The sequence below is a fragment of the Aptenodytes patagonicus genome, chromosome 9, assembly GCF_965638725.1.
Source record: "Aptenodytes patagonicus chromosome 9, bAptPat1.pri.cur, whole genome shotgun sequence".
In the NCBI taxonomy this organism is placed as follows: domain Eukaryota; kingdom Metazoa; phylum Chordata; class Aves; order Sphenisciformes; family Spheniscidae; genus Aptenodytes; species Aptenodytes patagonicus.
Genome location: NC_134957.1, coordinates 15,993,354 through 16,019,854, shown reverse-complemented (window position 1 = coordinate 16,019,854; position 26,501 = coordinate 15,993,354). Strand labels below are relative to the sequence as shown.

Genomic DNA, 26,501 nt, shown 5'->3' with positions numbered 1-26,501 from the left:
AAGGTGAAAGAAATTCGAATTGTAATAGGCTACATTTGATAATACATTCATATACCTTCCCCTTTTTACTACTGAAACCTGTGGTCTTCTGTGGGCTTTACTACATCATTTCTCAGCTATGTCTTCATGCTGCCTTCAATTCCTGCCGGCCTTTCCAAAATGCTACAAGCAACTTACCTTCCTTCCCATGCCCTCTTTAGAGACCCTTTTTTCTCCCTTTTCAACAGCAAGTTCTCCTCATCCTCATCTCTTACTCAATCTTGAGCCTTGTAATAAAGATAGAACTACTAACGCTAGTTATGATACCAACCTACCTTGTTTGTGTCTGCAACACTATTCTGTCTGGCATCAAAGATGATAAGTTTATGTGACTGAGCATTGGCATCCATTATAGTCTGCAAATATTTTTCATCTTCTTTGCAACGCTTATCATTTGGGCCTACCGATGGCTGACTGCACCGTGTTATTGTTGCTTGGCTCTCAGGATGAATCCAGGATAACACCTGGAATAAAAGAAAATTATTTTAGTTTATTATACTACTATAAAAGCAGCAGGCCAGAGTGCAATTAGACAATCACACTGCCTACATGGAATTATTTCCTGGCAAATCAACAAATGCAAATTTAAGGACAAGCTGATGCAAAACCATATTGAAGCACACTAGCACTGCTCATCCCAAATCTGAGCTTGAAATACAAAGTGATTCTAAACATCTTAGCTTTTATTTCTAATAAAAGCTAAGCCTGCTACTGCATCTTACTAATTAGAAAAAAAAAGAACAACGAAGAAAAACTGCTTCCATGTGGAAGTCTATGGACCTGTACACTACCTTGCTAAGCAGATTGATAGCATGAAAACTGTCACCATCTAACATATTTGAAGGGGTTCTTATGCTACCTGCAAAACTTGTCTATTCTCACGAAAACCACTATGGCTGTAACACATTCCACACCAAATCAGAACACAAGTTCATATGTGAATTAGCATCAGATACCATTGTGGCTTAGAAGTGTTAACTCCAAACAAATATTTATTACACGGCACAATAACCAAGCAATTAGACTCACATTTGAGTTGCTCTCTTCAGTTCTAAACCCATCAAGCCTACTTCTTTTTTCCTTGCCCCCCCCGCTTTCAGAAAGGGAGCTGGCCCACTGTTATTTAAAAAAAAGCCTAAAAGAACTCAGATAATTTCTTATAAGCTACAAATTTGTAGAGCACTTATATCTCCTCGTAAAAGTTTCACTTACTGGAACTCTGCCTTTTGCTCTAAACGCTGCCACTTTTGAGAGGTCATCATCCTTTACACTGGTTGGCACAACAAGAATAGCAGGATATGTATCACAAAGCTCATAGGTGCTGTTAACTTTGGATATTTTCCAACTCTCATTGGGCAAGCCCTGTACGAAAGCAAAACATTTTTGTATTTTTCAGGTTAGACCTTTACATATCTGAGTTTGGGGCGATGAAAATTTTTATATGCTAGGTACTTTTTTAAAAAAATTGTGCCCACATTTTTCTTTTAAATAAGCTCTAAACTTTAGGACTTCGTATTGAACCATAAACCAAAACACTGAAAGTCTTTCCTATTTATTATCTTTAAAACTGATATGCAAAATAACTATTTGAATAGGCTGCACACTCAGGTAAAAAGTGATCGTATAGTGAAATAAAAATGCTTTTGCAACTAGGAAACTGTAGATTTACAATGATAAAGTATGGTTACTCTTCTGTTTAATGCTGCTTATTCAAAACCAAATTTTTATAAAGCCTATATTTTCTAGAAACAGCACTTGGAAAATGTGGATTTAAGAATGCATGTTAAGATAGACCAATTTGCTCAAGTACTCAGCACCTGTTATCTCCATCAACTTTAGCAGGGGCTCAGCACTCTCAAAGTCAGGCCACTTGCATCTTATTATCTAAACATGAGATCTAGACAGACTCTCTATGTAACTAGAGCTAAAAATTTCGAGTTTTCTTGAATATTTTTTACTTGTTTAAATGGCTCTGGGGGAGATGGAGAAAAAAAATAATACACCAAGTACTTATATAACTTACCTGCCTCTTATATTCTGCCATTGGATCATATACTTTCCAGCCATTGACAGCAAACTTTTCTTTATAGCTGAATGCAAAAAGAGGCTAAAGACAACAAAGCAAAGGCATAAATTACTGTCTGATGGGCTGTATGCACAATAAGCTCCAAAACAGTGAACCTTCTAATATTTCAAATGTAACACTTCTAAAACTCTTTAACAGCAGACGTAAAACCTTCAGTCAAGACTGGACAACACTGTGCTACAAAGAAAATGAAAGACAGTTTTCTCCTTCAAGTACATAGTATATAATTAACAAAATCAAGATAGGAAACAGTCAGAGAGTTGAAGTTACTTGCCTGTGATCATACAACACATCAATGGCAGAGCCAGGATGAAGAAATTGGTCTCCTACCTCCCGACCAGTTCCTTACCCATACAAGCAAATGAAATAGCATTCTGCAGCTAACTAATAATAAGACTAATTGTACCTATTTGTTGTTTTAGACAGAACTTCTAGACCGAATTATCTACTGCAGAAAATAGAGGTCAATACATACATATTTTTAATCAGCAACATTAGGCAAAAATAGATCTCAAGGGTTATGTACAAATTAACTAACTTCACCGATAGCAGGACATAGCATAATGTTTTACGAATTAATGCAAAAAGGAAACAGGGTCAGAGTAGCTTGCCTGCTACAAACATTTCAATGTTTGTTATACAGCCCTCATATTTCCCCACCTACACTTTCCAGAAAGAGGTGAGCTAGTGACAGCCTTCTCTACATCTTAAGACTTACCAGCCCATTAGAAACAGGAAATGCGCGTGTTACAAGGTTTTCAAAAATCTCCAATCTGTTCTGTTCTTCCTGTTTATAGGCCAGCCGCAAATTTCTCATATCCTGTCAAAAATAAGTTACACTATTGTACTCTATGATAAATTAAAAAAAAAACAAAACAGTTATAAGAAATTTGACTGAAGGAAGGCATATATGTAGCACTAAGTCACTGACATCATCTAACCCGCATTAGAACAGAGTTCTGCAAGTGTTCGTGACTAGGATCGTCATTAGAGTTGCTAGATATCATAAAAATAGCCATTTTTCCTTTTAATTCACTCTTGAGACAAAAGGCAGAAGTGTTTAAGACTGCAAGTATCATAAGAGGAATTGAAATATATTATCTAAACGAAGCAGGGTTCAAATACAGGGAACTGATCAGACAGCAAAACAGCACGTGTGCGTGCAGATTCCTCTTACAGAAAAATGAAATGAAAATACTTTAATACGAATAAATCTCTACCATGCCATACCTTGCAAACTATTTCTATACCACACGAGTTGTCTCCATGGCTCTGTACTCCAATTTTTTCAACTCTACTTATGACTCCAAGGGGAACATCAACAACAAAAGGTGGATCCTGAAATTTGTATATAAAACAAATGAATTTTGTTACATTAGGAGGAACACAAACTAATATTATTCATGTATGTTTCATTAGAGTCAATTATAATTGCTGTTTAATAGACTGCTGTGGAACATCATACTTCACTTACACCAGATTTGTCACTTTCTGAAATCTACTTCAGCAACATTCCTACCTGAAACAATACGCAGATAGATAGCGAAGTCTTACCCTTTCAACACTTTTGATATACATTCTGAAGTCCGTCACTGTTAGTGTACCACTGACTGCTCCCATAAATGGACAGATATACATAACATCTTTAGCTGGAAAACAGACCAATTAAAGCTTTGTTTTACTATTACAGACATTTGTTCCATAAAAATCTATTTCCATTTAAAAATAGCAAGATTTTTGCAGTTCCGTAAGATTTTGATGCTTGACCTCTATAGGAAAGCCTACTCTTCACAAGCTGTCAGGACTGAAAGAGCTGTCTTTATCTCAACAATGAAAACAATCAAATTCCTCAGTCCCACTGCTGCTCAGCAACTACTGAGCAACTGGGGCTGGGCTCAGCTAGCCCTGGCTGCAGTAAGGGCAGGCAGGTAACAAAGCACCCTGCTGGTATTCTTAGCTGCAGGCGGCTCTGGTCCCTGCCCTGAGGTGTGAAGCACCCACACTCACCTCAGAGAGAGCGCATCCAAACGGGCAATTACTGATGTGCACGCAACTGACCTCCAAGTAATTCAGTTATACGCCCATATCTTCATTTTCACTTTTATTTGAAAGAGCTAGTGTTCTTTTCTAGCCAAGTACTGTACTGCTAACACAGAGCTTGCCATCACAGACCAAAGTGAAATAAATCTCATTAAGAACTGGAAACTAAGTTTTCCATAACTTCATCTTCTTTGCTATCACAATTTTGAAGCTTTTGAATCTATGAAGTATCCTTGGCATCCCCAAGCAAAAATACAACCCATACACCTATATGGAACAAACTAACCCCGGAAAAAAATTGATTTATCTATATGGAGCAAGTCATCCTCTGGAACTGATTTCTCCTTCCTACATTTGGATTTAAAAGACAAAGAAAAGAAATCCACATCAAATCAGCTAATCTAAAGTGGCATTAAATTAAAATAACAAAAGTAAAAAGGAAATAATATTCTGTTTTTAAATAAACAAACTAGTGATTTAATAGTATTCAGTGTAGTACTCAATAGTATGCTTACCAGTAACTTTGATTGATTCTCCAGGAAAAAGTGGAGCCTCTTCCATCTGTGCTAGTTTGTTTCCATCCCACAGCGCCTGGCAGAAATCCAAAACCATGAGTAAATCTCACTTTCCATCTGTACCACATCAATACATTTTGATGCAAAGTGCTTTTACAACTGGAACACAAGAACTGTATCTTTTTTTACAAGGCACAACTGTATTAAACAGTACCATAGTGAAAAAAACCCAAACAAACACAAAACTTGGTATTATAAATATTACACAGACATACATGTTAGTAATGTATTAGTAATAAAGCATTTATGCAACAATTAGTTTCACATGCTAGCTACATATAGCATACAAAAATACAAACAATAAGATCAGCCCAAATTTATAATTAATAATGTTAGTCTTTTGCTAAATGCAGGTATTGTTTTGGGTATTTTATCTACTTGAGAACATTTTAAAGCTCATATTACATTTTTTTCTATTCTTAATGTTGTTTATTTATCATCTGAGAGAATTATATGGCAGAAGCTTTATTTATTTAACATTTTAATTTTGTATTTTGATAGCAAGAAGTCAGAAGCACCCCACGATACTCTTTTTCAATCAATACCCTACTGAGAGTGCCACAGGTTATGGAGGAGGTCCATTATAGGAATTTTGGATCCAGAAGGTCAGATTAAGAATGAAGTAATAATGAAATATAGAAGAACAATTAGCAATTTTAAAATAAGGGCTAGTTCCATAAATTTTCATTTAGGTAAATGGCTTCATTCCTGAATGATACAAGATTGATCCTTTGGGTCCTTCGTTGGCAGCTAAGATTTACAATGTACTAAAGATTTTAATTAAGAATAAAAGGGTTTGCGGGACTTTTAAGGACCACGTGAGAAAGTGATCTCTCTCAGGTCAACATGATGACATAGTAAGGTTTCAATTTTTTACATCCTGAAGTGAGAATAAATATAAGGGGCTATGTTACAGTAAACAAATAACTCTTCCCTTGTATTACAGCTCTGATCCACATACAAATAATTGGTAGGATCTGTCTGCCTCCAAACAAACTACCCCAAGCCCTCATTGACAAATAATTTCTAAAGATATTTAAATTGATCTCTGGCTTTAGATTTTCTTGGAAACTAACAGAATTTTGTATTCAGCACCCAATCACAGAAAATGATGTGTAGAGAATTAGCCAATACTTACAAACTCAGAAGGACAGATGTGCTCTGTCAGATAGGATCTTACATGCAGTATTACATTTTAGACTACGTGACATTACACGAAAACCCTACCTAGCACATAGCCGGTTAACACACTAAATGCTTTCTATGGATTCTCTTGCATGAGAAATATAAGATTTGTATGTATTGTACAAGTACTAATATATAGTACCTTGCTACACAGTTAATGAATGAAAGATGAGTAAAACTTGCCACCTGATCAGGTTCTGCTTCAGAATGATAGCCATTGTGTCCATCCTGAATCTCCTGCATTGCATGAGGCAGCAGTAGGGCAAGAGAGAAGTAACAGGAAAAAACATGCAGACAACAAGTGAAAGGACAGAATCTTTTCTTTTTTGCTTCCCTTTTTTTTTCTTTCCTTAAAAAGACAGCATATACTTTAACTCCAGTTTAGCTATTCAAAATCTTCCACTCCTGGCACAAACTACTTTCCACAGAAAGGAATCCAAGCTATTAGCACGATGCTTTTAATGTTATTTGGCACAACACAAAATAAAAAATTTAATCCGTTTTTCACAAAAGAGTCAGTGCTCGTAGATAAGAACATAAAAGTATATACTGTCTTTTTAAGACAAACAACCTTATAGTGAAGAAAATGAATTCAAAGTATGCCACATGCTTATCAATAGAAGAAATTGAGTACAGCTTGCAATGGTAGCATTAGGGGAAAATTCATGCAATCTTTCAAGGAAAAAATAGGTTGACATCAAATAGAAGTATCTAGACAATTTAAAAAATGCTTTACTGTGTAAAACATGTTTTAATTGAACTTTCAGTTTTATGGTTTCACGTATTTTTCCAGAAACTTCTGTGTTGTTGCTGGAAAACCTAGTCAGTAACTTTACAGAACCTAAAATTACTCCTCATAGCAAAATATGCAAACAATTCACATTTTAATGTTAATTTATTTTTGCATCATATTGCCAGCAAATCCTGAATATTAATTAAATCTCTTTAATAAACATAAGGTCCCTATGCACTCCAGAGAGAAGCACAGATGTCATAGGGTCATATGAAGTAACTGTTTTATTACGTTGAGCCAAAACTGTTCTTCCATCTTCTTTCTTTATTAACTGGAGAGAAGTTCTGTTCATGACAGTCTATTATTCCCAGTTCACATGCAAAGAACTTCTCACTTGATAGACTGCAAAACCAGCCTCAGTCTAAACTTACAAATGTTTGCTAAAGTCAATTTTTCTTTTTACAGTATTTCTACAGAACCCTCAAAAAAGAAAAACTTAGAAGAACAACTTCAGATATCTTCAGGTAATCTGAAGTCTACAACAGTTGAAAAAGTTACAATTAATTAAAAAACCCTTTCAAATTATAAAGGACTCCTAACATTTATGTATTGGTGGAATTCTGTTAAATAGAAATTACTTAAATTTCAGACCATAAAAATGTTGTTTCTGAAATTAAAGCAAAGTAGATATTGCGATCTCTGGAGGAAAACCAGAAGGACAACCAGCAAATACACCAGAAGATTTTAAATAAATGAAAGAGAGAGAAGCACAGCAGATCATTCAATGACCAAAGCCTTTACAAAGAACTATGAAAAACTGAATGAAAACAATCAATTTTTGTTACTCAACTCAGACCAATTATTTCAAGAGCTATCTATTTTTAAAAAAAAAAAATATCAACTTGTGGATTTGTGTGATTGGACTAAACACATCATTTTCAAATATGTAAACAACGGATGAGAAAAAGAAATCATTCAGACTTCATCTCTTGGCTTGAGACTGAACAAGAGGTCTTTGTTCGAATAAAAGTGTTAGACACATTTCATGAACAATGTCAGAACGCTATCCAGATCATTTCTCGCTCCATAAATGTTACTAAGAGAGAGGGACAAGAAAACAAGGCATGCCCTTTTTATATCTCTCCAATGAACAATGGGCAAGACCTAGTCTCAAAATTATCATTAAAAAGATGCAGGTCATTGCACTAGTGTCTAACTTCAAACCTAACTTTCAATCCTACTACAGGGTGGTAACAATTTAGGTAAAACATGTACAAAGGCAAGCATGAATTGGTATCTTATTTAAATAGGATAGACAAAGACGTAACACTTTTACCACTAATATTCTTTAGCATCGATAACATGTTAGAGGTGCTAATACAGTACTCTGTAGTCCGAAGCATGTAAGCCTCAGTTGCAAGCATCCATTTTGTCAAAATTAATGTAATAAAACTGAAGTTAGTATTGCACATTCATAACATAATTTAAAAATACTGCTCTCTTACACATTGAGTTTTATTGCTCACGAAAACATTGTAATGTATATAAAGCATTTCTATGGCAAAGAAGCTGTTGCACTGCATAGCAAAATGATCTGACTGGTTCATAAAAACCATTAATGAAGAAGAACGCTTGACACACCAAGATCTCACACAGCACAAAAGACAAACAGGTAGGAGGCCGTTTTGCTGCTAGCCAAAGGTAATCTTACCCGTATAACAGGCCTCCTGTATACCTGTTAGTTAAAATATAAAATGTTATCCAACAAAACACACAGATTTGATTTGTTAAAGATATTATATCTTACTTCATCAGATTTTCAGAAAAACTCTACTTCCAAACATTTTAATTATAGACAGATTTTGAAAGAACAAAACAAAACTATGCAGATCTAGTAGCTCTCATTCGAAGAAGTGTTTTGGTCTAAAAACAATCTAGCCACTTCATTTTAGTGATGTAACAAATGCCAAGCTCTTTTGAAACATTCATTCCTAATCACCCTTTTATCCAGCTACAACGTGCTGCTGTGAAAAGAGAAGGAAGAGCCTGGTAATCCTTATAGGTGGAAGACAATAAGCCTGCAGTAACAGCCATGCGGTATAACCACCATATCTTTTAGATTCAAATGGCAAAACAAGGATAGCAACAACTCTTCTCAACTTATTTCTGAAGGTGTCTATGTTCGGCTACTACAATCTAAGCAATTTTCATTTATATGAACCCCTCATTCAAGAATACTCTCCAGGCAGAGAGTATGTCACAGAAGACATACGCAGCGGAGTTCAAACTCAGAGTGAGATCATGTTGCTGTAGGGTTTAGCAAGCAAGAGCTCGCTCAGTGCTCTCCAGTTTTGATGATTCCATTTCAGGCCCTTTGCTTCTGTTTGATTCCCCCCTCCCCTAAATTACATTCTGGTAAGGTAAGTTACACAGAGTAACATAGAATCATAGAATCAGAGAATCATTGAGGTTGGAAAAGACCTCTAAGATCATCGAGTCCAACCGTCAACCCAACACCACCATGCCCACTAAACCATGTCCCTAAGCTCCTCATCTACACGTCTTAACACCATTAGATACAAGAATCGATATATTTACCTGTTTTTGCAAACATTGATTGAAACATTAAAAAAAGGATGAAAGAAAGAATAAAGCAGTGAGTTCCTGGTAAATCCAGCAGAAAGCAACAGAACTGCCTTGCCTGACCAGTTCCAGAAGCAAACACACACATCTGGCCCTACCTGAAGTTTGAGTTGTTGTAAGATAGTCTCTAAATAGAGCAATTCGAGATAACCAAAGGTAACGAAGACCCAGAAAATTGATCAGCGTGCATCAAAAGGGAAAGATGTCTCCAAGGAAAACAATTATAAATGGGCATTATCTTTTTACATGTGAATTCCATCGTAACGATGAATAAACCCAGCCTGTCAGTGGTACTGACTAAGCAACTAAGTGTACCACTGAACTTCTGCAGAAGCTAAGTGCAAAGCAAACCCTCTCCTAAAGCATAGATACCACTTCACAAGATACTGGTCCTGAATGTAACTGAAGATATTCTAGGATAAAAAATTCCATGATGTTATAGACAAATATGGGATTTCAAATCACAGCAATGCAATGATGCCAAATACAATTTATACACAAAAATTCTGAATACCACCAGGCTTAATTTTTTTTCTTTCATTTCTAAGAAACAGAGAATGAAGTAGAATTTTAATTAGGCCTTAAAAGAGTTATTCCTGTTAAATAACATCCAAGATGAGTTTGGTATAAAGAAGGAGGTTATTTAGAATTTAAAAGTGCCCTTTATTCCAGAGGAATGCGTTCTAACTCAGAGATAAACTGAACACCAAGCTTACACACTTGGATTTTACTGAAATGAAGTCCTTGATCTACAGGCCAAATACAACATAGACAGCTGTAATGCAAGGTTTCCCACAATGTTTTATCAAAGATGTTAGCCTTGACCTGAAGTAAGCATTTGCAATTCAGCTGCCATAGTATGGAAGAGCTACACTTTTTTATGAGTATAAGCTGCTGACTGTGCCAATAGCGTGAAACTCTGTGAGGTGAATTTTTAAGTAGACTACGGTCAAAAACATTTTGTGGATTCACCTTCAGGCTTGGGCTGAATCTGACCTGCTGTCACAGAGTCTAAGATATGCTGTTTCTGGACAACAAACTTTTTAATCACAGAGCATATCAGAAAATAATTTAAAATCTAGTTAAAAACAAAAAAAGATTAAATCTTCATTTGGCCATTTTGCATGAAGACCATGGAACTGTTTCAAATCTAGGAAGAAAAAAGGATCTAGATAGCAGCAGCCTGGGTTTCTTAAAGGGACTTGAAACACAGGTGATTTTTGTCAATTTGTAAGAGCAGGAAAACTGCATACGCTCCACTCTTGATAGTTCAGTTGGCGCGCTGCATATAGGAAACGGCAAATGAGCATGAAAGAATAGGGGTAAAAAAGAGTAATGGAACCTATCAGGTAAACCATACTGTGCAATCATTACCTTAATGACAAAAACGTTGATGAGAGGGAGTGAAAGAGGCGATTTGTTTGTTTGTTTGATGTTAAATTCTCTGTCTCTGCTGAAACCCCATGAAAAACGGTAGTCATTTATGTTCTTTGCATGGTAACAAAGACATATGCATTTATTTTTTGTGAAATCTGGAAAGCTCAGTTCTGTACTCTGAATGACACACACTAGAAACAATTTCAACCTGTAACTATTAATCTACTTTACGAAATTTTTTTTATGTAGCAATCAAAAGAAAAGACAACTCACTTTTGGCGTTTTATTCAAAACATTGACTTTTAATTTTCCTTTCACCTCTCTCTTAATTTTTATTCTGTAGAGTTCAATGTTACTATTCAAAATATGGAGGAAAACACAAAGCAGATTCAAGAGACTCCTACGCATAATGAGATGTTTCTAGTTCTGAAACATTCAGCAATCACTTAAGTACTTACCACCTGATAATCAAGGTAGCAAGGACCTTCCTGATCATTCACTCTTCTACCTTAAACAAATCAATGCATTCCTCGAGTCACTTACCCTGTAGTCTCTGGACACACCTTCGGATGGGACAGACCCTGAAATCTGACTAGAAATGGTTGCAGCTATCAGCTGTTTACACCATTCCACATGGGATCCAGTTGGGCTACAAAAACAGAATATTTCAAATTATTTAGCAGTAATTCAAAATGTACATTGAGAATAGCGTAGCAACTGAGCACACCCAGAACACAAGACCACAGATGATCACTAACATCATAAAAATTAGCTTGCTTTGTGGGCAGAATGCAACTATTTCACTGATCAAATTAGGGAAAAGAATTTTACTAGATCTTATCAGAGATGTGGAGCTGTCAGTAGGTTAAAAGCAAGGTTAGGGTCCTATGAACTTATAAAAATGTTGGTTTCCTTATCCAGTGTAATTTTTTTCATCATTAATCTTTTTTTTTTCTTAAAGCCATCCATGGAATGAATTTGGTCAAGTAGTAGGAAACTCCTTACACTTTCCTTATTATTATTTCCTGATTATTCAGTAAATCCTCAAAATTAAATTACTCTATACTAGTATTTAAAAATCTAAACTATGCTAGTGTTGTATTCTATATTAATATTAAATGTAGAAAATACATGTTTTCTAAAGGGTAACTTCTAGTTAGCCATATTTTTTCCTATTCGTAAAATAATCTCTGAATAGTCTTCAGGACGGGCCTTCCCATACCACAGCAAGGAATTCTGCAGTGTAGGGTGTTTGTAAGAACCCTACAGACAAAGCATCTGAACAGCAGCATCGCACTAAATCCCAGATGATGCGTTTTGAGCACAGTAGCCTGAACTAGTGCTGCTTACAAATAACGTAGTATTGAGAGTGAGAAGCAATTACAGTTTGGTGCCAGCCACTTTGAAGTGCGCTAGGTCTCCTTCAAAACATGCCAGTACCTCATGAAAGACTGGAATGCCAGAGGGAACTGTTCCCTGAGTGCCGCGGCAGCCTCAGCTGATGCCTTAGATAACTGCCATTTCTTCAAACGGTTCAGCTGGGCTCTTCTACAGATTTAATGCTTATTCGGAAGTCAAATACAGAAAGAAAATTTTAATCCATTTTTAGAATTCACTCATGAAGTAGCTTTGGATTCTGTGAGTATCCCGTGACATTGAAGTGAATAACTACATAGGCATACCCAGCACCCAACAGGGGCACCACAACTTGGACATTAAGGGGGTGGGATAATGGCATAAGATGACCAATTACTACTTAACTAGAGGTCTTCTCTCACATTAACTCTGCTAGGATGGGTAGATATGGTGAAGATGCATGCAACAACTTCATACCTGAAATGAAAGCTCTTTCAGAACTTTTCTGATAAATTTTAGTAGCTTTCTCCCCACCCACAAAATTCTACACAGTACTAGATCACAAAATGTTGTTTTGCAACTAAAACACATCTATGATACTCCTGCTTGAACAATGAAGATAACTCTCAGGTTAGTGCTGAACTCGAGTCCAGATTCACTTAGAGAAACTCAAGTTTTGTAAAAGAGTGCATGAGCTAAACCCTACAGTAATCCTTTTCTGATCTCATTTATTTCTCCTTCTCTCACATCTCTTAATTTTTAGTGCACCCTTTTAGGGTTTGCCTAAGTTTGTTTCCAATTAAGCATTTACTTGTTAATTAAGAAAAGGATTTATTTTTCTGTGGCTTATCTTCACCGGGAATCACTACATCAACAAAGTTAACAGCAGCAGGAAAACAAATGTGAATGCAGGTCCATCTCCTACAATCGGTGTCTCAGGGTGTATCAGTGTACCACAGGATGCTGATCATACCGATGTGACTTGTCACCATCTGTCAAGTGGGACACACACCAGTACACGCCTTTTCATTCTGTCTCATCTGAGGTCACGCACGTTAGCGTAGCCTGGTACAACCGTACTGGCAAATAAATAAATTATATGACAAACGGACATTATAACTTTTCCAGGGTAGAACAAGATTAGCAGAAGAAAGAAAGATGAAAATTAAGATAAGAAAGTGCATTAATAAGGAACACAAAGATGTAAGTTGTGGTGATAGAAAATGGACATTTGATTTCCACCTTCACCAGAACGATGTAAAACTCCAGGTTTCTCCGAGCAGAAAAGAGAGAGAACATGGAGACTGGAATCTGGCACTGATTTTTAAACACAGTCTTTTTTCTTTATTTTTCATCTGGGTGAAATCTCCGTTAGTTTCTACTCCTTGTTTAAGGATTTTTAAATTCAGCTCTGAAGTCTCCCTCCAGCTGGAAACTTCTAAAAGAAGGAATTTCTCTGCCAGCGACTGCTGAACTAGACGCAGTAACACCTGGCGTCAAGCTCCTGCGTACCCACCTCTGGTGAAACCCACCAACCTGCAGCCAGCCGAGAATCTGCCACCGGCTGCCGCCGAGACACAAAGCCACCACACACACCTCGAGATAAACTGACACACCGGGACGGACACACACACACACAAAATACCGCTTTGGGACAGTTACACCTCTGCAGGTGAAATACGCACTCGCGTGAAAAAAAATCGGGAATAAAGCCTTAAAATCTGAGAACGGTCTCACTGGAGTTTGCAAAGATGAGAAGCTACGCACTGCCCAAAACAACCCCGGGCCAAAATCCCGCGGGCAGCCTCAGCCTTCGCAAAACCGATGACGTTAATGACGAAAATCACACAACCGCAAGCAGGAAACTTTGACAACAGCCGGTTCCCTCGCTGAGGAAAATCTGCCGCTAGCCTGCGCGGTTACACAAAAATAACCCCCCCAGATTGAAGTGAGACGGGCTGGCTGGGCTCCGCGCCGCGGCACCCGCCGGCGGCACGGCTTCCGTTTCTACGCCGGTTTCGGGGCGCGGGGCGGCGGCGGCGGCGGGGAGGCCGCCCCAAGGCCGGGGGGCCGCGCTCCGCAGAGGCGCGGGCCGAGGGGCGCCCGCCGCCGCTCTCCCGCCGCCGGGCCCCGGGGGGAGGGCAGGCCGCGGCGCCCCCCCACCGAGCGCGGGAAGCGGAGCCCCCTCTCCCGCCGCCCCCCGCCCGGGGCGCGCCCTTCGCCGCCGGCTCCGCTCACCTGTCCAGCGTCTCCGTGCTGGCCTGCCGCGACCCTGCCCCCGCCGCCGCGGCGCCCCCCGCCCGCACGGCTCGCCGGCTCACGCCGCCGCCCTCCACCGCCGGCCCAGCCGTCGCCGCCGCCCGCTCCATGTTTCCGGCCGCCGGTGGGACTCGCTGCGCCGCCGGGATGGCGGACTCCCGGCCCCTCCGCGGCGCACCCCCGGGCCCGGCCCGGCCCTGCCGCCTCAGCCCGGCCCGCTCGGGCCCCGGCGGCGGCCGAGAGCTGTCACCTGGCGGCGGGGCTTACCCACAGGCCTCCGCGCCGCCGCGAGGGCGGGCAGCGGCCCCGCGCGGCGGGGGAAGGCCTGGCTGCTGCCGCCCCGCGCCACCGGCCTCCGCGGGGCCCGGCCCGGCTCGGCCCGGCGGCTGAGGGGAGGGCAGGGCCTGGGGGCACCCCCTCACGCCCTACCACCCCCCTACAGCCCCCTCAGCGCTGGGCAGCCACGCTGCTGGGAGAGATGGACCGACAGCAGCAGTCACGGAAGGAGGCGAAGGCTGTCAGTGCTCCATTAAAGCGTCTGTCAGAGGCAAAGGGTTTAAAACTGACATCTTTATTTTTTTTTTTTCTTCCCTTCACACACATACACGGCAGACGGATGTTAAGCTCTCCCCACCCCAAAGTTGCTTGACAAATAACACCCAGCTCCAGAGCAGTCCCGTGGTATCCAACGAGGGCGGCCGACGCTGTTATTTAAGGAGCAGCAAGGAGTACATGAGGAGATTCCTGGTTGGTTATAAAAACCTGTTTTCTCAAGCATAAAAAAAAAAAACGCTCACTGTGAGACATAAAACTGAACTCAAGGCAGAGTTTAAAAATACACCAAAAGGAGGTAGTACGCAAATCATTTCTAGGGTATAGCTGTAACAGTGATGCTGGGGTGGATAAGGCATGAGCAAATAAAGGCGGCATTCAACAAATAAACTTTCTAAATAACTAACTGAAGCCCAGCACAAAAACTAGGTTATCGTCTAGTAAGAATACAGAAAGGAAAACACTAAAATAGCGTTCCGAGATGGATATTTCGTATTGGATACTGGGCATTTATAGCCATTGATGTCCACATCCCAGCCCTGCTTTCTTACCCCTCCTGGAAAAGGCACTCAACACCTGGAACTCTCAATTCACCACCTCAAAAGCTTCCCCAGGTTTGTTCTTGGCTGTGACAGCTACAACAGGGAACCGACTGCAGTTAACGGGTCAGCTGCTGCACCGGCAGCTCTGCACAGGGGACTGGAGTGCCGTACAGATACAGTGTATGTGCATGCAGTGCATTGCAGAACGACAGCCCAGATCACACATCAAAGTGGAAAGGAGACAAGTTTTCTGTTAACATTGATCAGTTTGTATGGCTACATTCACAACTTCAAAGTAGTAATTTCCAGAAAGTATTGGATTAAAAACACCCCTATGTTTGCCTAATATTGCCATGTAAAAACAGAATTAAAACAAGTATCTTATCTGTTGACTTGAAAAAAAATCCAAGCCCACACAGAGCTATGTTAGAGAGCTTCAAAGACTGAAATTCAACTGAACCGGTAATATGAAGAACGGCACGTACATAATGAAGTGCAGAAAGATCCTTTCATTATATTACACTTTCCCAAACGCAATAGGTTATCATGTAGTGTTTACACAGTAAAAACTATTAGATTTTCTGAACTTCTCCACACTGCTCAGAGATGTCACCAATACGTTCAACTCAAATACAGAAACTTTAAATATTCTCATAAAAATAGCTTTTTTTATAAACCACAAGTAAGTAGAAGGCAAATATATCAGAGTATGCATAGCTTTCAAAATGTAAAGTATAACATGAACAATTGAGTATCCTTCTTCATTTATCTGATGTAATGCATCTTATTTACCTTAACAAGTCAAGATTTTGGGACAGTGATGTTATTTTGGAAACACGTACTGAAGAACACTGATGGGAGAATAAAATTGAGAGGATAAAAATAAGTCATATAAATCATGTGTATTTAGAACACATATGCCGTATGCTCTGAGCTTCCCTGAAAAAAATAGTGCAATTCAGTGTACATACTGAATTAAATCAAGAGGCGGTATACTTTTATTCCTTTGAAAAAATACTGTTCTAAAAATATTCAGATGTCCTCTAAACCTTGACTTATTTTATGGAACTATAGCTTTAAATTCAGTTTTCATATGCAAAATATTTACACTTTATAAACTTGCAGAATTTCTAATAAACTATATTATATATACTTACACAAAACTTAATTTATATATAATCCTATTATATCTTGCAGATCAAAACTCACATGTACAATAATTTACAATGACAGAAGCCTCAAGCATCAAAATATCTCCTTTAAAATAACAGTATTAGAGTCCTCTACAGATTCTGAATTGCAATATTTCCTGAATTGCCTGAATATCATTAAACTTCTGAGAATATGCAAAATTTTAATTAAATATCAAGTAGCAAGGTTTGTGCTGTCATAAGAAATGCTTGCAACTATTTAAAAAAATACCTGAAAAGTAACAAATTAAAGGTTTACAAGAAGCCTCTGAAATGAAGGCTTGAAACTAGAATTCACTGGAAGGTTCAATATAAGTGCACACACTATATGCAAATCTTGTATACTGAAGTCCCTTAAATACTTAAGAATAAATTCGTTGAACAAAAGTTAAATTAAACAGTAAGCTATAAATGCACAAGTTTTCAACAGTATTTATAACTGAAATTTTTTGCCTACTTTGGTATAAAAGCTCCTTTAAACAGGCACATTTACTTTTAGAAGACAAACACAAGCTTTAATACTATGGCTATTGCTGGATATTTAAGCAATGTCTCTGTGGGTCTGTTTTTAATTATATAAACCTTCTTTAGAACCATTTTATTCTGTATTAATCCAAAGAACCAATATTGCCAACAGTGATAATTTGTAATATACTTTAGTGCTGAACAGTTAGCCAAAACAAGACTTCTCAGAATCCAGTACAATTGTCCTTTTTTTTTTTAAATCAATTTACAACAAAAAAAATAGATTTTTGTTTTATTTTGATATCTACTGAGCTATCTGAACTTTTTCATTAGAAGCATATCAGTGAAATCCCTTCCATATTTTTGTTTATTTTGAAAAATGAAAATTTGGAATTCTCAGGTAACCAGAAAATTTCAACACTCCTCTCTGAAATCTTACAATAGAATTTATTTTTATCTTATGAACTCCACAAACGTATTCCTAACAGGAATACACACATACCTAATTTTGCACAATGTGAATGTTCCTATTGCCATTAATGTGTTTATTCATGACATGTAAGACTGGACATGAATTTCCTTACAGGAACATAACCTACAATGTAATAAATTAAAGCACTCTTATGAAAACAATAAATCAATTTAATTTCAATTGTACCAGACTTTCAAAAATAACTCTTAAAGCCCTCCATAACTAGAAGTTGATTAATAATGTTCCCAGTCCACAGGTTCTGCAAGGCACCTAACTGAAGAGTTGGTTTTGTTTGTTTTGAAGTCCTCTTCAAATGAAGACAGTCTAAAATAATTTGTGTTAGGACAGTCTAATGTAAGGCATTAAAATATTCCCCTTTATGCTATAGATCTATGTTAAGCACCAGTTGCTATTACAGAATAGAACAAAGCCAGCATTTTCTTCAAAAATGTGTTTGTACTTGGGACATCATTTGTGAGGGAGATGCTGATGAGGCTGATGAATTGGATATCTTAGAATTATTTGTGATCTGTAGTTCTTCAAGTCTCCTTATATAATCATCACGTAACGCAAGGAGCTCCATGTAACGCTGCTCCACTGGATTTGGCTGCTAGAAAGAGATCTATATTAGTCTTATCACTTCAGTCCAACTACTTCTACACAGTTAGCCTGCTGTAGTATTTGTGTTTTCCTGGCATTACTCAGTATTTGTAGTTTCTAACATATGTAACAAGTTGTAGCTAAACAGAAATATTTATTTATATTTCTATAATGCCTTCCAGTTGTTCTCATCCAAAGAAAATCTTTACACAAGACAGTTCTTCCTACCTCAATAAAATCAGCCAGCACTTCCTGGAGCATGTGGATTTTATTTTCTTATTATCTAATATTGTGTGGAAGATAGGTGTGAATACCTTGGCCGAAGCTTTTCTCTTCCTGACTTATTAAAAGGTTTTAGATTCCAGAGGTCAGATGTCTCATCACCTTCCCTAAAAACAGTGTTTAGCCAGACTGACTATTTTAGCTACACTGATCAGATTAAAATGAAATCCATGTCTTCAGATTAAATAACTTCCCTTACTGATGAAATTTACTTCAGTTTTTAATAGTAATTTTGCAACTTTGAGTAAACAAACAAGTGAAATAAATGCAAAACTTTATTAGTGAATTCCGTAAGTAAACTTGAATGTGTTTAAAATCAACTGCCCTAGCTTTCAGGAGATTACTCACAGAAAGAGCATCTTAACTGTTTCCATTTTAAGTTTAGCTTCCTTTTTCAGATAGAGTAATGAAACAAATGGAAAAGTAGTATTACAAATGTCCAAGGCAGATACAGAGCCTAAAGTTACCTTCAGCTGTATATACCTGTCAAGAAGTTGCTGCTGTTTCACAGTTAACTGCCTGTAATTAAAAGCTATTAGCAGTACAGTTTCAGGAGCAAATGTAAATGCCTCACCAGTTCAAAAACAGCTGAATCAGCACTCTTACACACACCCCAGATGAGGGCGGCGATGAATGTTGAAGCAACTGTGGAAGTTGGATCAATGACTGAATGTAGTTACTAAGATTATTAGAGATGTAGGGTTAATGATGTTGCTAGTGGCAGAGCAGACTCTTCATTAGACTGAAGTCTGATGCGGAACATGCTTCTAAGTAATGCCACTAACAAAGGTCATCGAAAAACTGGTTCAGGCCACATGTCCACTATTCAGTTGCTTAAGTCAAGATGAAGCATAAATTTCATGTGCAGCAAAAAAAAAAAATTGTTGCATTTTGTATATAAAAATGGTGAAAATGAGGGACCGGTAGTAGCAGCACAGAAGATTATCACATGGGTTTGCATTTCTAATAAGAAACTCCTGCCAAAAACCTTTCCTGAATAATGGCAAAGCGCATTTTTAAGTAGATTTACAGCTAATTTGCATGCCCTATAATCCTTCACTTTCTAAAATAAATCCTTGGATTCACCTTTTGCAAAACGCCCTCATCTTTCACAGCAAGCAAAAAAAGCTTTAAAACTAGAACTTCAAATTAAAACTGGCAACATACTTATAAGAAAATATAGCAAACTGTCTGGCTTTTTTGCAGGCCTGTAAATAATACAGGAGATCAGCTGCGGAAAAGGAAGCGCATTGCTTGAAAACTCCAGGGACTGGATTGTGAAGACTGCTTCTGTCCAAGAAATTGCTCCTCTATCTTCTCCTACTCAAAACTCCACAACTTGTTAAGAACAACAAATAAGTCTCTGTACACTATCTTTACATGCCACATTGCTGAGATTTCTAGCAAAATTGTCACAAACATCCAGTGTCCATATAGTAAACATTAAAAGCACAGAACTGAACTATATGTAATTTGATAAAAGCTTTTCTGGGCTTCCAATCTGATCCACTTGTATAATTTCCAAAAACAGCTTTCATCCAACGGTTACACAGTGTAAACAATGTTGGGTCATCAAAGTTACATAAAAAAATAATCTTACCATAAGCCATCAATACAGATCGCAGTTTTGAAAGAGAAAGGACCAAATAGGTCATCTTAATTTGTAAAAGACTTCATACACTCTTTCAGAAAAAGGAGAAAGACTAAGCAAATGCAACTAAGCATGTTTGTGATGCTAATGTCCTAACTCTTCAGGGATCAGTAAGCCCCATTTCTAAGCGTTGCCATTCACCCTTTAGTAGCATCAAACACCCTTAAAAAATGCACCCCCAGCCCTGTCCCCAAGAAAAGGGGCTAGAAAGAGCTTGAGGATGACTTGATACTAAGCAGTGAAATAAGCTCAGTGTTCTGAGAAGAGCTGAGTGAGATTAAAAAAAAAGGAAAAAAAGAACTGAATAATCGTTTTCACCTTTTTTCTCCATCTTTATAAATATAATATTAAAGACCTGAACAGATTACTGGTGCTATTTGAAAAGTCAGTTATTTCCAAAGTCTAAAAGCATTTTGTACATTATAGAGAATTTACTTACTTGTTGCCGAATTCTTGGGTTCCACCTGATGTAGTAATTGACCCAGAGCTCTAAATGACGCATACTGGCTACCGGATAGAGTGCTCGATTTAGCTCTTTAGTATAAAAAGGATTGGTGTATTTAGATTTTTCACTGTTTATCAAAGACCATAACGATAATGTTTTCTCAGTCACTTTCTAAAATGAAATTGAAATAAGAACAGTAAATATTTGCACAAAACCAGGAAATCCATCATAGAAGCCAATGGTTACATTCTAAAATTAATATACTTCTGATTTACTTAGAAGCATAATAAGTTACTGTATTAGAAATATTCCAAAACCAGCGCTTGACAAGTATTTTAGTGGCTGCATAGTCTTTAAGCTACCAAAACCAAGGGGTTTACCATGCAACTATTCTATAATGAGAATAAAGCCAGTTCAAAACCACTGTCATATGAGGAATATAACCAAATACAATACAACCAAAACTTTTTGTAATCATCTAGAGTCAAGACTGCAATACAATTAAACAATCAGTGGTTTGACTAACCTCTTTTTCTCTAAGAGACTCACTGTTATACAAGAAAGTACCAAACCGGCAGCTGTACAAGTGATCCAGGATCGTAATCAAGAACTGCTCATTGAATTCAAAGGCCGTAGGAAACTAAAACCAGAAAAGACAAATTCATTCTTTACATCGTAAAAGCAGGGAGAGATGCACATGCCCTGGGTAAGAGGCTAAAGGCAGCATTTAGAAGCCTGAATACATCTACAAATAATTTTTAAGATAATGCTTTCATATACTTCATAGCAGAGTAAGTGTTCAGATGACATGAGGTGTTCAACTTTCTCAAACTAGTCACTGAAAAGAACTCTTCTCAAAATGTTCTAACTGCCTTTAATTTCTAAAAAGAAGAATAAAATACAGAATGGTTACAGTTACATTTTTACTAGCAAGAAAGAATACGATATCCATAGTGCACTCTTTATAGCGCAGCACCATACAGGAAAGTAAGGGTTTAGCTCCTAATCCTTGGCCCTAAACGGACTAAGTTTGCTGCTTTGTTTCATTACTTACTGAAAATACAGCGTTTAAATCACAGCACTCAACAGCTCCCAAGCTTCCTTTTCAAGCTTTGACAAAACAACATTTGTCCCTGTAGTTCAAGGGACAGCTTCACAAAAATGGTGAAATGAAACAGACCCTATTAAGGTAGTTGGATGCAATTCCCGTAAAAGCATTCTGCTGGGTCACATCTCTCAATATGTTTCTGAGAAGCCCATATCCAAGACACACCAGCCTTGCATGCACAGCCAATGCCATTTTAAGCAACGTAACTACAGCTTGTATACCACTTTTAGAAATGGAGTAGAGAGGTGGTATGGTTAAAAAGTAAATACACTCTTTTTGACTCGTGTCAGAGCAGAGGGGTATGCTGTCTTCTTCAAATACTTTTTTTTTTTTTTAAAATAGAGATGTAGGTTTTTAATTCAGTAATCTCTTAACAATGTTACCTTCTGAAGAATGATATAACATACCTGTTTAGACATCTGCCACACACAATCAATAAACTGGAGAAAGATGGGCGATCTGTCTGCGTCAGCATGATTTTTATCACCGTGGCCTATTCTCTGAAAGGAAGCAATACAGCCTCCTGTTAACCAAAACAGTCTATTTTATGGCCAATAGACACTGTTTCTTATTTTGCACTAGAATATTAATGCTCCTGTAGTAGAGCAACCTGTTCTTATTTCAGAATTAGTTATTGCACTAAGGAGGAGAGATTCAGATATACAGAAATACCGCAAAGCTGTTCCATAGATGTCTGAGAAAAATTCCGAAGTGGTAATTGGTCCTGTTATAAAAACCTGCCAGTTATTGGACAAGCAGAACTGTTAAAGCATCCATTACTTTGCAAATAATCAAGACATATTTTGAACTACATTTACGTAATAAGTTTGTCAAAAGCCAAGTTATATACTTTGTTGCCTTTTGTAATTTAAGCCACTGGAGAACTTAGATCATCAGACTATCCACACACATTCTCCTCTTCCCCCTCCACACTTGAACCTAAAGATTCACCCTGAGGTAGACAGTGAACATGAGCGAGCTCAAAGAAACGTTCATGTTCTTGACAGAAAATTAATGCACGTTTTTAAAGTTTGGGTGAGCCGCTTATTCTGAGGATTCCAAAGTAGCAATCAAAGGAATTCTCCCCACAGACAAAAAGTAGGTTTGGTAAAAGCTGTTTCCTTCCTTTTCACATATGATAGCTGAGAACAGATAAGAGATTCAGGGAAAAGAGTCTATTAACTCTATAATTCAGCTTGAATATACTTGCCTGGAGGAGGCAAAAGAAGAGTATGTATGTTGAACTACGACGTCGTCTATCTGCCTGTAAGATAGCAGGCTTAATGTCTTAAGGACGTGAAAAATGATAAAACCAGTACACTACTCTGTACAATGATTTGCAAGATAGTTTAAAATAATGGAATCAAATGGCAGGAAATAGAGGGAGATGAGGGATTGTAGCTGAACTCAGTCAACAGTAGCAAATGACTAGAAAAGCGCTATAGGGAAGACAAACAAATTGGCCTCCTTGCTCTCTGGTTTTCATGGTTTAAAATAAGTGGTATCTGTTAACAGTCATGCATGTGTTCAGTAAGGAGTGAAAGTTCTTCCACTTTCACTATGGTTAGCAGTTTTAGGACGCCTGAGTATTTTCCATCTTTAATTATGTCTATGTTTCATATTTCTTATATTAGAATGCATTATTAGAGCGACATGACACATAGCAAGCAATTTTATCATCTGGATAGTACACTAAGTTCACTATACATAGAAAAGCTGGGGTAGGGAATTCCTTTTCAACAAGGAAACTTATTGTGTGGTTCATTAGATGGAAAATACAGAGAAGAACTATTAACTACTATTCAGTAGTTTACTATTTAGTTATTTGTTATTAAAACATCCAAATTGCAACCCTGGTAAGATGAGGTTTAACAAGGCCAAGTGCAAGGTCCTGCACCTGGGTCAGGGCAACCCCCAGTATCAATACAGGCTGGGGGATGAAGGGATTGAGAGCAGCCCTGCCAAGAAGGACTTGGGGGTACTGGTGGATGAAGAGCAGGACATGAGCCAGCAGTGTGCTCTCGCAGCCCAGAAGGCCAATGGTATCCTGGGCGGCATCCAAAGCAGCGTGGCCAGCAGGTCGAGGGAGGGGATTCTGCCTCTCTACTCAGCTCTGGTGAGACCCCACCTGCAGTACTGCGTCCAGCTCTGGAGCCCTCAGCATACGAAAGACACGGACCTGTTGGAGCGGGTCCAGAAGAGGGCCACAAAAATGATCGGGGGATGGAACACCTCTCCTATGAAGAAAGGCTGAGAGAGTTGGGGTTGTTCAGCCTGGAGAAGAGAAGGCTTCGGGGAGACCTTATTGCAGCCTGTCAGTACTTCAAGGGGGCTTATAAAAAAGATGGCGGCAAACTTTTTAGCAGGGCCTGTTGTGACAGGACAAGGGGGAATGGCTTTAAACTAAAGGGGGGTAGATATAGACTAGATATAAGGAAGAATTTTTTTACGCTGAGGGTGGTGAAGCACTGGCCCAGGTTGCCCAGAGAGGTGGTGGATGCCCCATCCCTGGAAACATTCCAGGTCAGGTTGGACGGGGCTCTGAGCAACCTGATCTAGTTGGAGATGTCCCTGCCCGTGGCAGGGGGGGTTGGACTAGATGACCTTTAGAGGTCCCTTCCAACCCAAACTATTCTATGAAAACATGAAGCTTGCTCTAACCCAGACAATATAAGAAACACCCCACTCTTCTCCAACTCCCCACTTGAGGGAAGGCATAACAACAATAGTTTCGGAGATCAGGTTCACAAAACGCTAACTGCACTGAAGTGCCTAGTCCTCACTATTAAAACTCACAGTTCTATCAATAATTACCAAACTAAAATGGAGCATGTATGATCAAATATTTTCTGCTTGCATTATCAGTTTTTATTCTACAGAACACTCCAGAAAAGGACTACCTTCACTACAAGCTAAACAACCCATCAAATCAAAATATACAGTACTCTCAGAAAACAGCAGATGGCTAAAGGAGAGTGGCTTCAACCATGTCCAAAGATTACTACTTGAGTGAGCAAGTTGGGAAAACAAAATAGTAGTTTAAGCAAAAGCAAGCTATTTAAATCACCCTTATTGCTGCTACATTGTCAGAGATGAACCAGTGGACTGAGCTATTCATCTGGAAGGGGTACAAAAGTCCTACCTCGCTAGTAGGAGAAAAACATTATTTGTTGAGAGAGAAAAAACTCCTTTGATTACTCAAACTGAAGTTAATGGTTTAATAAAAAGAATCATAGATAATTCAAATTTATTCATAATGGTGAAGGACATACAGATCTCTCTCTTTAAGCTTTGTGATAAATCGTAACATATGCGCTAGGCTACAAGCTTCCTAGTTATACAACCTAATTTTATCTGCATCATGCCTGTAACATTTAAAAATACAAAATAAAATATGAGAATAAAAAGGCAAGCCAGTGTTTTCCTGTGGCTGTACCAAGACAGAATACTTCAAAGGTTTATATAACACATCAGTACTAGAAGACTACAGGTAAGTACACAAAAAACTGGACTACAGCAGGTATCACTCCCAACAATCATAATGCAAATCTCCTAAGCCTCAAAGCACCTTTAGAATGTCAGATCAAAGACTGCCGCAGCCTACAAGCATACTTAAACGGTGAAGTGATTCATGCTGAATAGCTATACCTGAATTTCCAAATGACTGAGACACTCTTGCAAATGTAAAATAGGCATGAAATACACACATAGGTATATTTTTCTATTTCTTGATTTTTCCAGATTGCCTATTTTCCCAATTTTAGCAATTTTAAGTAAGATCTTTAGAATATTCCACTATGGACAAATTGTCTGTGCAAATAACTTCTACTGAAAGTGCGGAAACTTCTTACTGCAAATTACAAGGTTCAGCATCAACAAGTAACACTGTTGTAAAGCTCCCAACTTAATGTTTACATATCCCAGCGCACTCTCCCTGGCAACCTATTCTGCTTCTCTCTGTTCCTCGTATAGATTTCCTGGTTAAATGGTTAGCTGCCAAATTTAAGAGAAGTTCCACTAAGACTCTGAAAAGTTTCCTAACACAAACACCCTTGACTTTGCATTATACATGGGTAGGATATTAAGGACTTGCTATAGACAATTTCTACTTAACCTTCTAAGCATCCAGAGACAACTGAACAGAACTAGAGCCAGCATTACCAGTGAGAGCTTCTTGAGAGCTATTATGACAAGTTTAGAACATTTGGGAAGAAGCATTCAAAACATCACATAAAAGACATTGGCCAGACTCATTCATCTGCGTCTCATGACATTCAAAATAGTCCAAAGGGAGGGTGAGGGACAAGCCTCATGTCCCAGCCTTATTTGATCTTCTTCTGAAAAGTTTGGGAGGACATCATTTTTCTGCCTTCTCATTTTCTTTGCTCAATAACCACAGTAACCCTAGCAATTCTGGGTTTTTAAAAGGGTGTAAAGGACAAAATATGAATTCTCAGAGAAAGAATAGCAAAAAAATATTAACCAAACAGGTCCAAAAACAAAAGCTCTGCTCAGGTTTACCTGGAAATGTTTTAAATCAGAATTCCAAAATAATGAAAAGAATTATCAAACCTTGACACAATGAGTAGTTTAACATTAAAAGCTTTTTAGAACTTTGGTGTGGCATGGTCCTTGCAACTATCTTCTAATTCTTACCGATGCAAATTTGTGTCCAAAGCTTATCCACTCTTTTTGCACCAGAACTTCAAAGCCTTCAATTGTTCTGTAGTAGCTGTCTAGCATCAACATGGCCAGCGATGTTAGCTGTGCTGTCCGGTCCCAGCCATCGCTGCAGTGAACCAACACAGAGCTCCTTCCTGAGGATACCTTGTCTGCCACTTGAATAGCTCCTGTCAAGACAAGCTAGCAAAGAGGAACAGATGCCAAACTACACAGATTAG

General features: G+C 38.4%; 2 protein-coding genes across 7 annotated transcripts in view; both read right to left on the bottom strand.

Moving 5' to 3' along the window:
* MTMR1 (myotubularin related protein 1) overlaps nucleotides 1-14,337 on the bottom strand; it is a 46,027-nt gene extending 31,690 nt beyond the window's left edge. The window contains exons 1-11 of one of the 4 annotated variants that reach the window (XM_076347236.1): nucleotides 14,273-14,337; nucleotides 11,222-11,327; nucleotides 8,370-8,393; nucleotides 6,112-6,162; nucleotides 4,681-4,756; nucleotides 3,680-3,774; nucleotides 3,356-3,463; nucleotides 2,844-2,945; nucleotides 2,063-2,146; nucleotides 1,252-1,401; nucleotides 315-503 (exon numbers count right to left, since the gene is read on the bottom strand). In XM_076347236.1, the coding sequence (XP_076203351.1) occupies nucleotides 315-503; nucleotides 1,252-1,401; nucleotides 2,063-2,146; nucleotides 2,844-2,945; nucleotides 3,356-3,463; nucleotides 3,680-3,774; nucleotides 4,681-4,726 (774 nt within the window). In that variant the 5' untranslated portion in view covers nucleotides 4,727-4,756; nucleotides 6,112-6,162; nucleotides 8,370-8,393; nucleotides 11,222-11,327; nucleotides 14,273-14,337. The remainder of the gene's footprint in view (nucleotides 1-314; nucleotides 504-1,251; nucleotides 1,402-2,062; nucleotides 2,147-2,843; nucleotides 2,946-3,355; nucleotides 3,464-3,679; nucleotides 3,775-4,680; nucleotides 4,757-6,111; nucleotides 6,163-8,369; nucleotides 8,394-11,221; nucleotides 11,328-14,272) is intronic. The other 3 variants (XM_076347237.1, XM_076347238.1, XM_076347239.1) reach the window with 3 other exon arrangements.
* Nucleotides 14,338-14,848: 511 nt separating this feature from the next.
* The window catches only part of MTM1 (myotubularin 1), a 46,012-nt gene continuing 34,359 nt past the window's right edge, over nucleotides 14,849-26,501 (bottom strand). For 2 of the 3 annotated variants that reach the window (XM_076347232.1, XM_076347233.1), the window contains 5 exons: nucleotides 26,257-26,463; nucleotides 22,008-22,100; nucleotides 21,019-21,132; nucleotides 20,487-20,663; nucleotides 14,849-18,124 (listed from right to left, as the gene is read on the bottom strand). In XM_076347232.1, the coding sequence (XP_076203347.1) occupies nucleotides 17,957-18,124; nucleotides 20,487-20,663; nucleotides 21,019-21,132; nucleotides 22,008-22,100; nucleotides 26,257-26,463 (759 nt within the window). In that variant the 3' untranslated portion in view covers nucleotides 14,849-17,956. The remainder of the gene's footprint in view (nucleotides 18,125-20,486; nucleotides 20,664-21,018; nucleotides 21,133-22,007; nucleotides 22,101-26,256; nucleotides 26,464-26,501) is intronic. The other variant, XM_076347234.1, reaches the window with a different exon arrangement.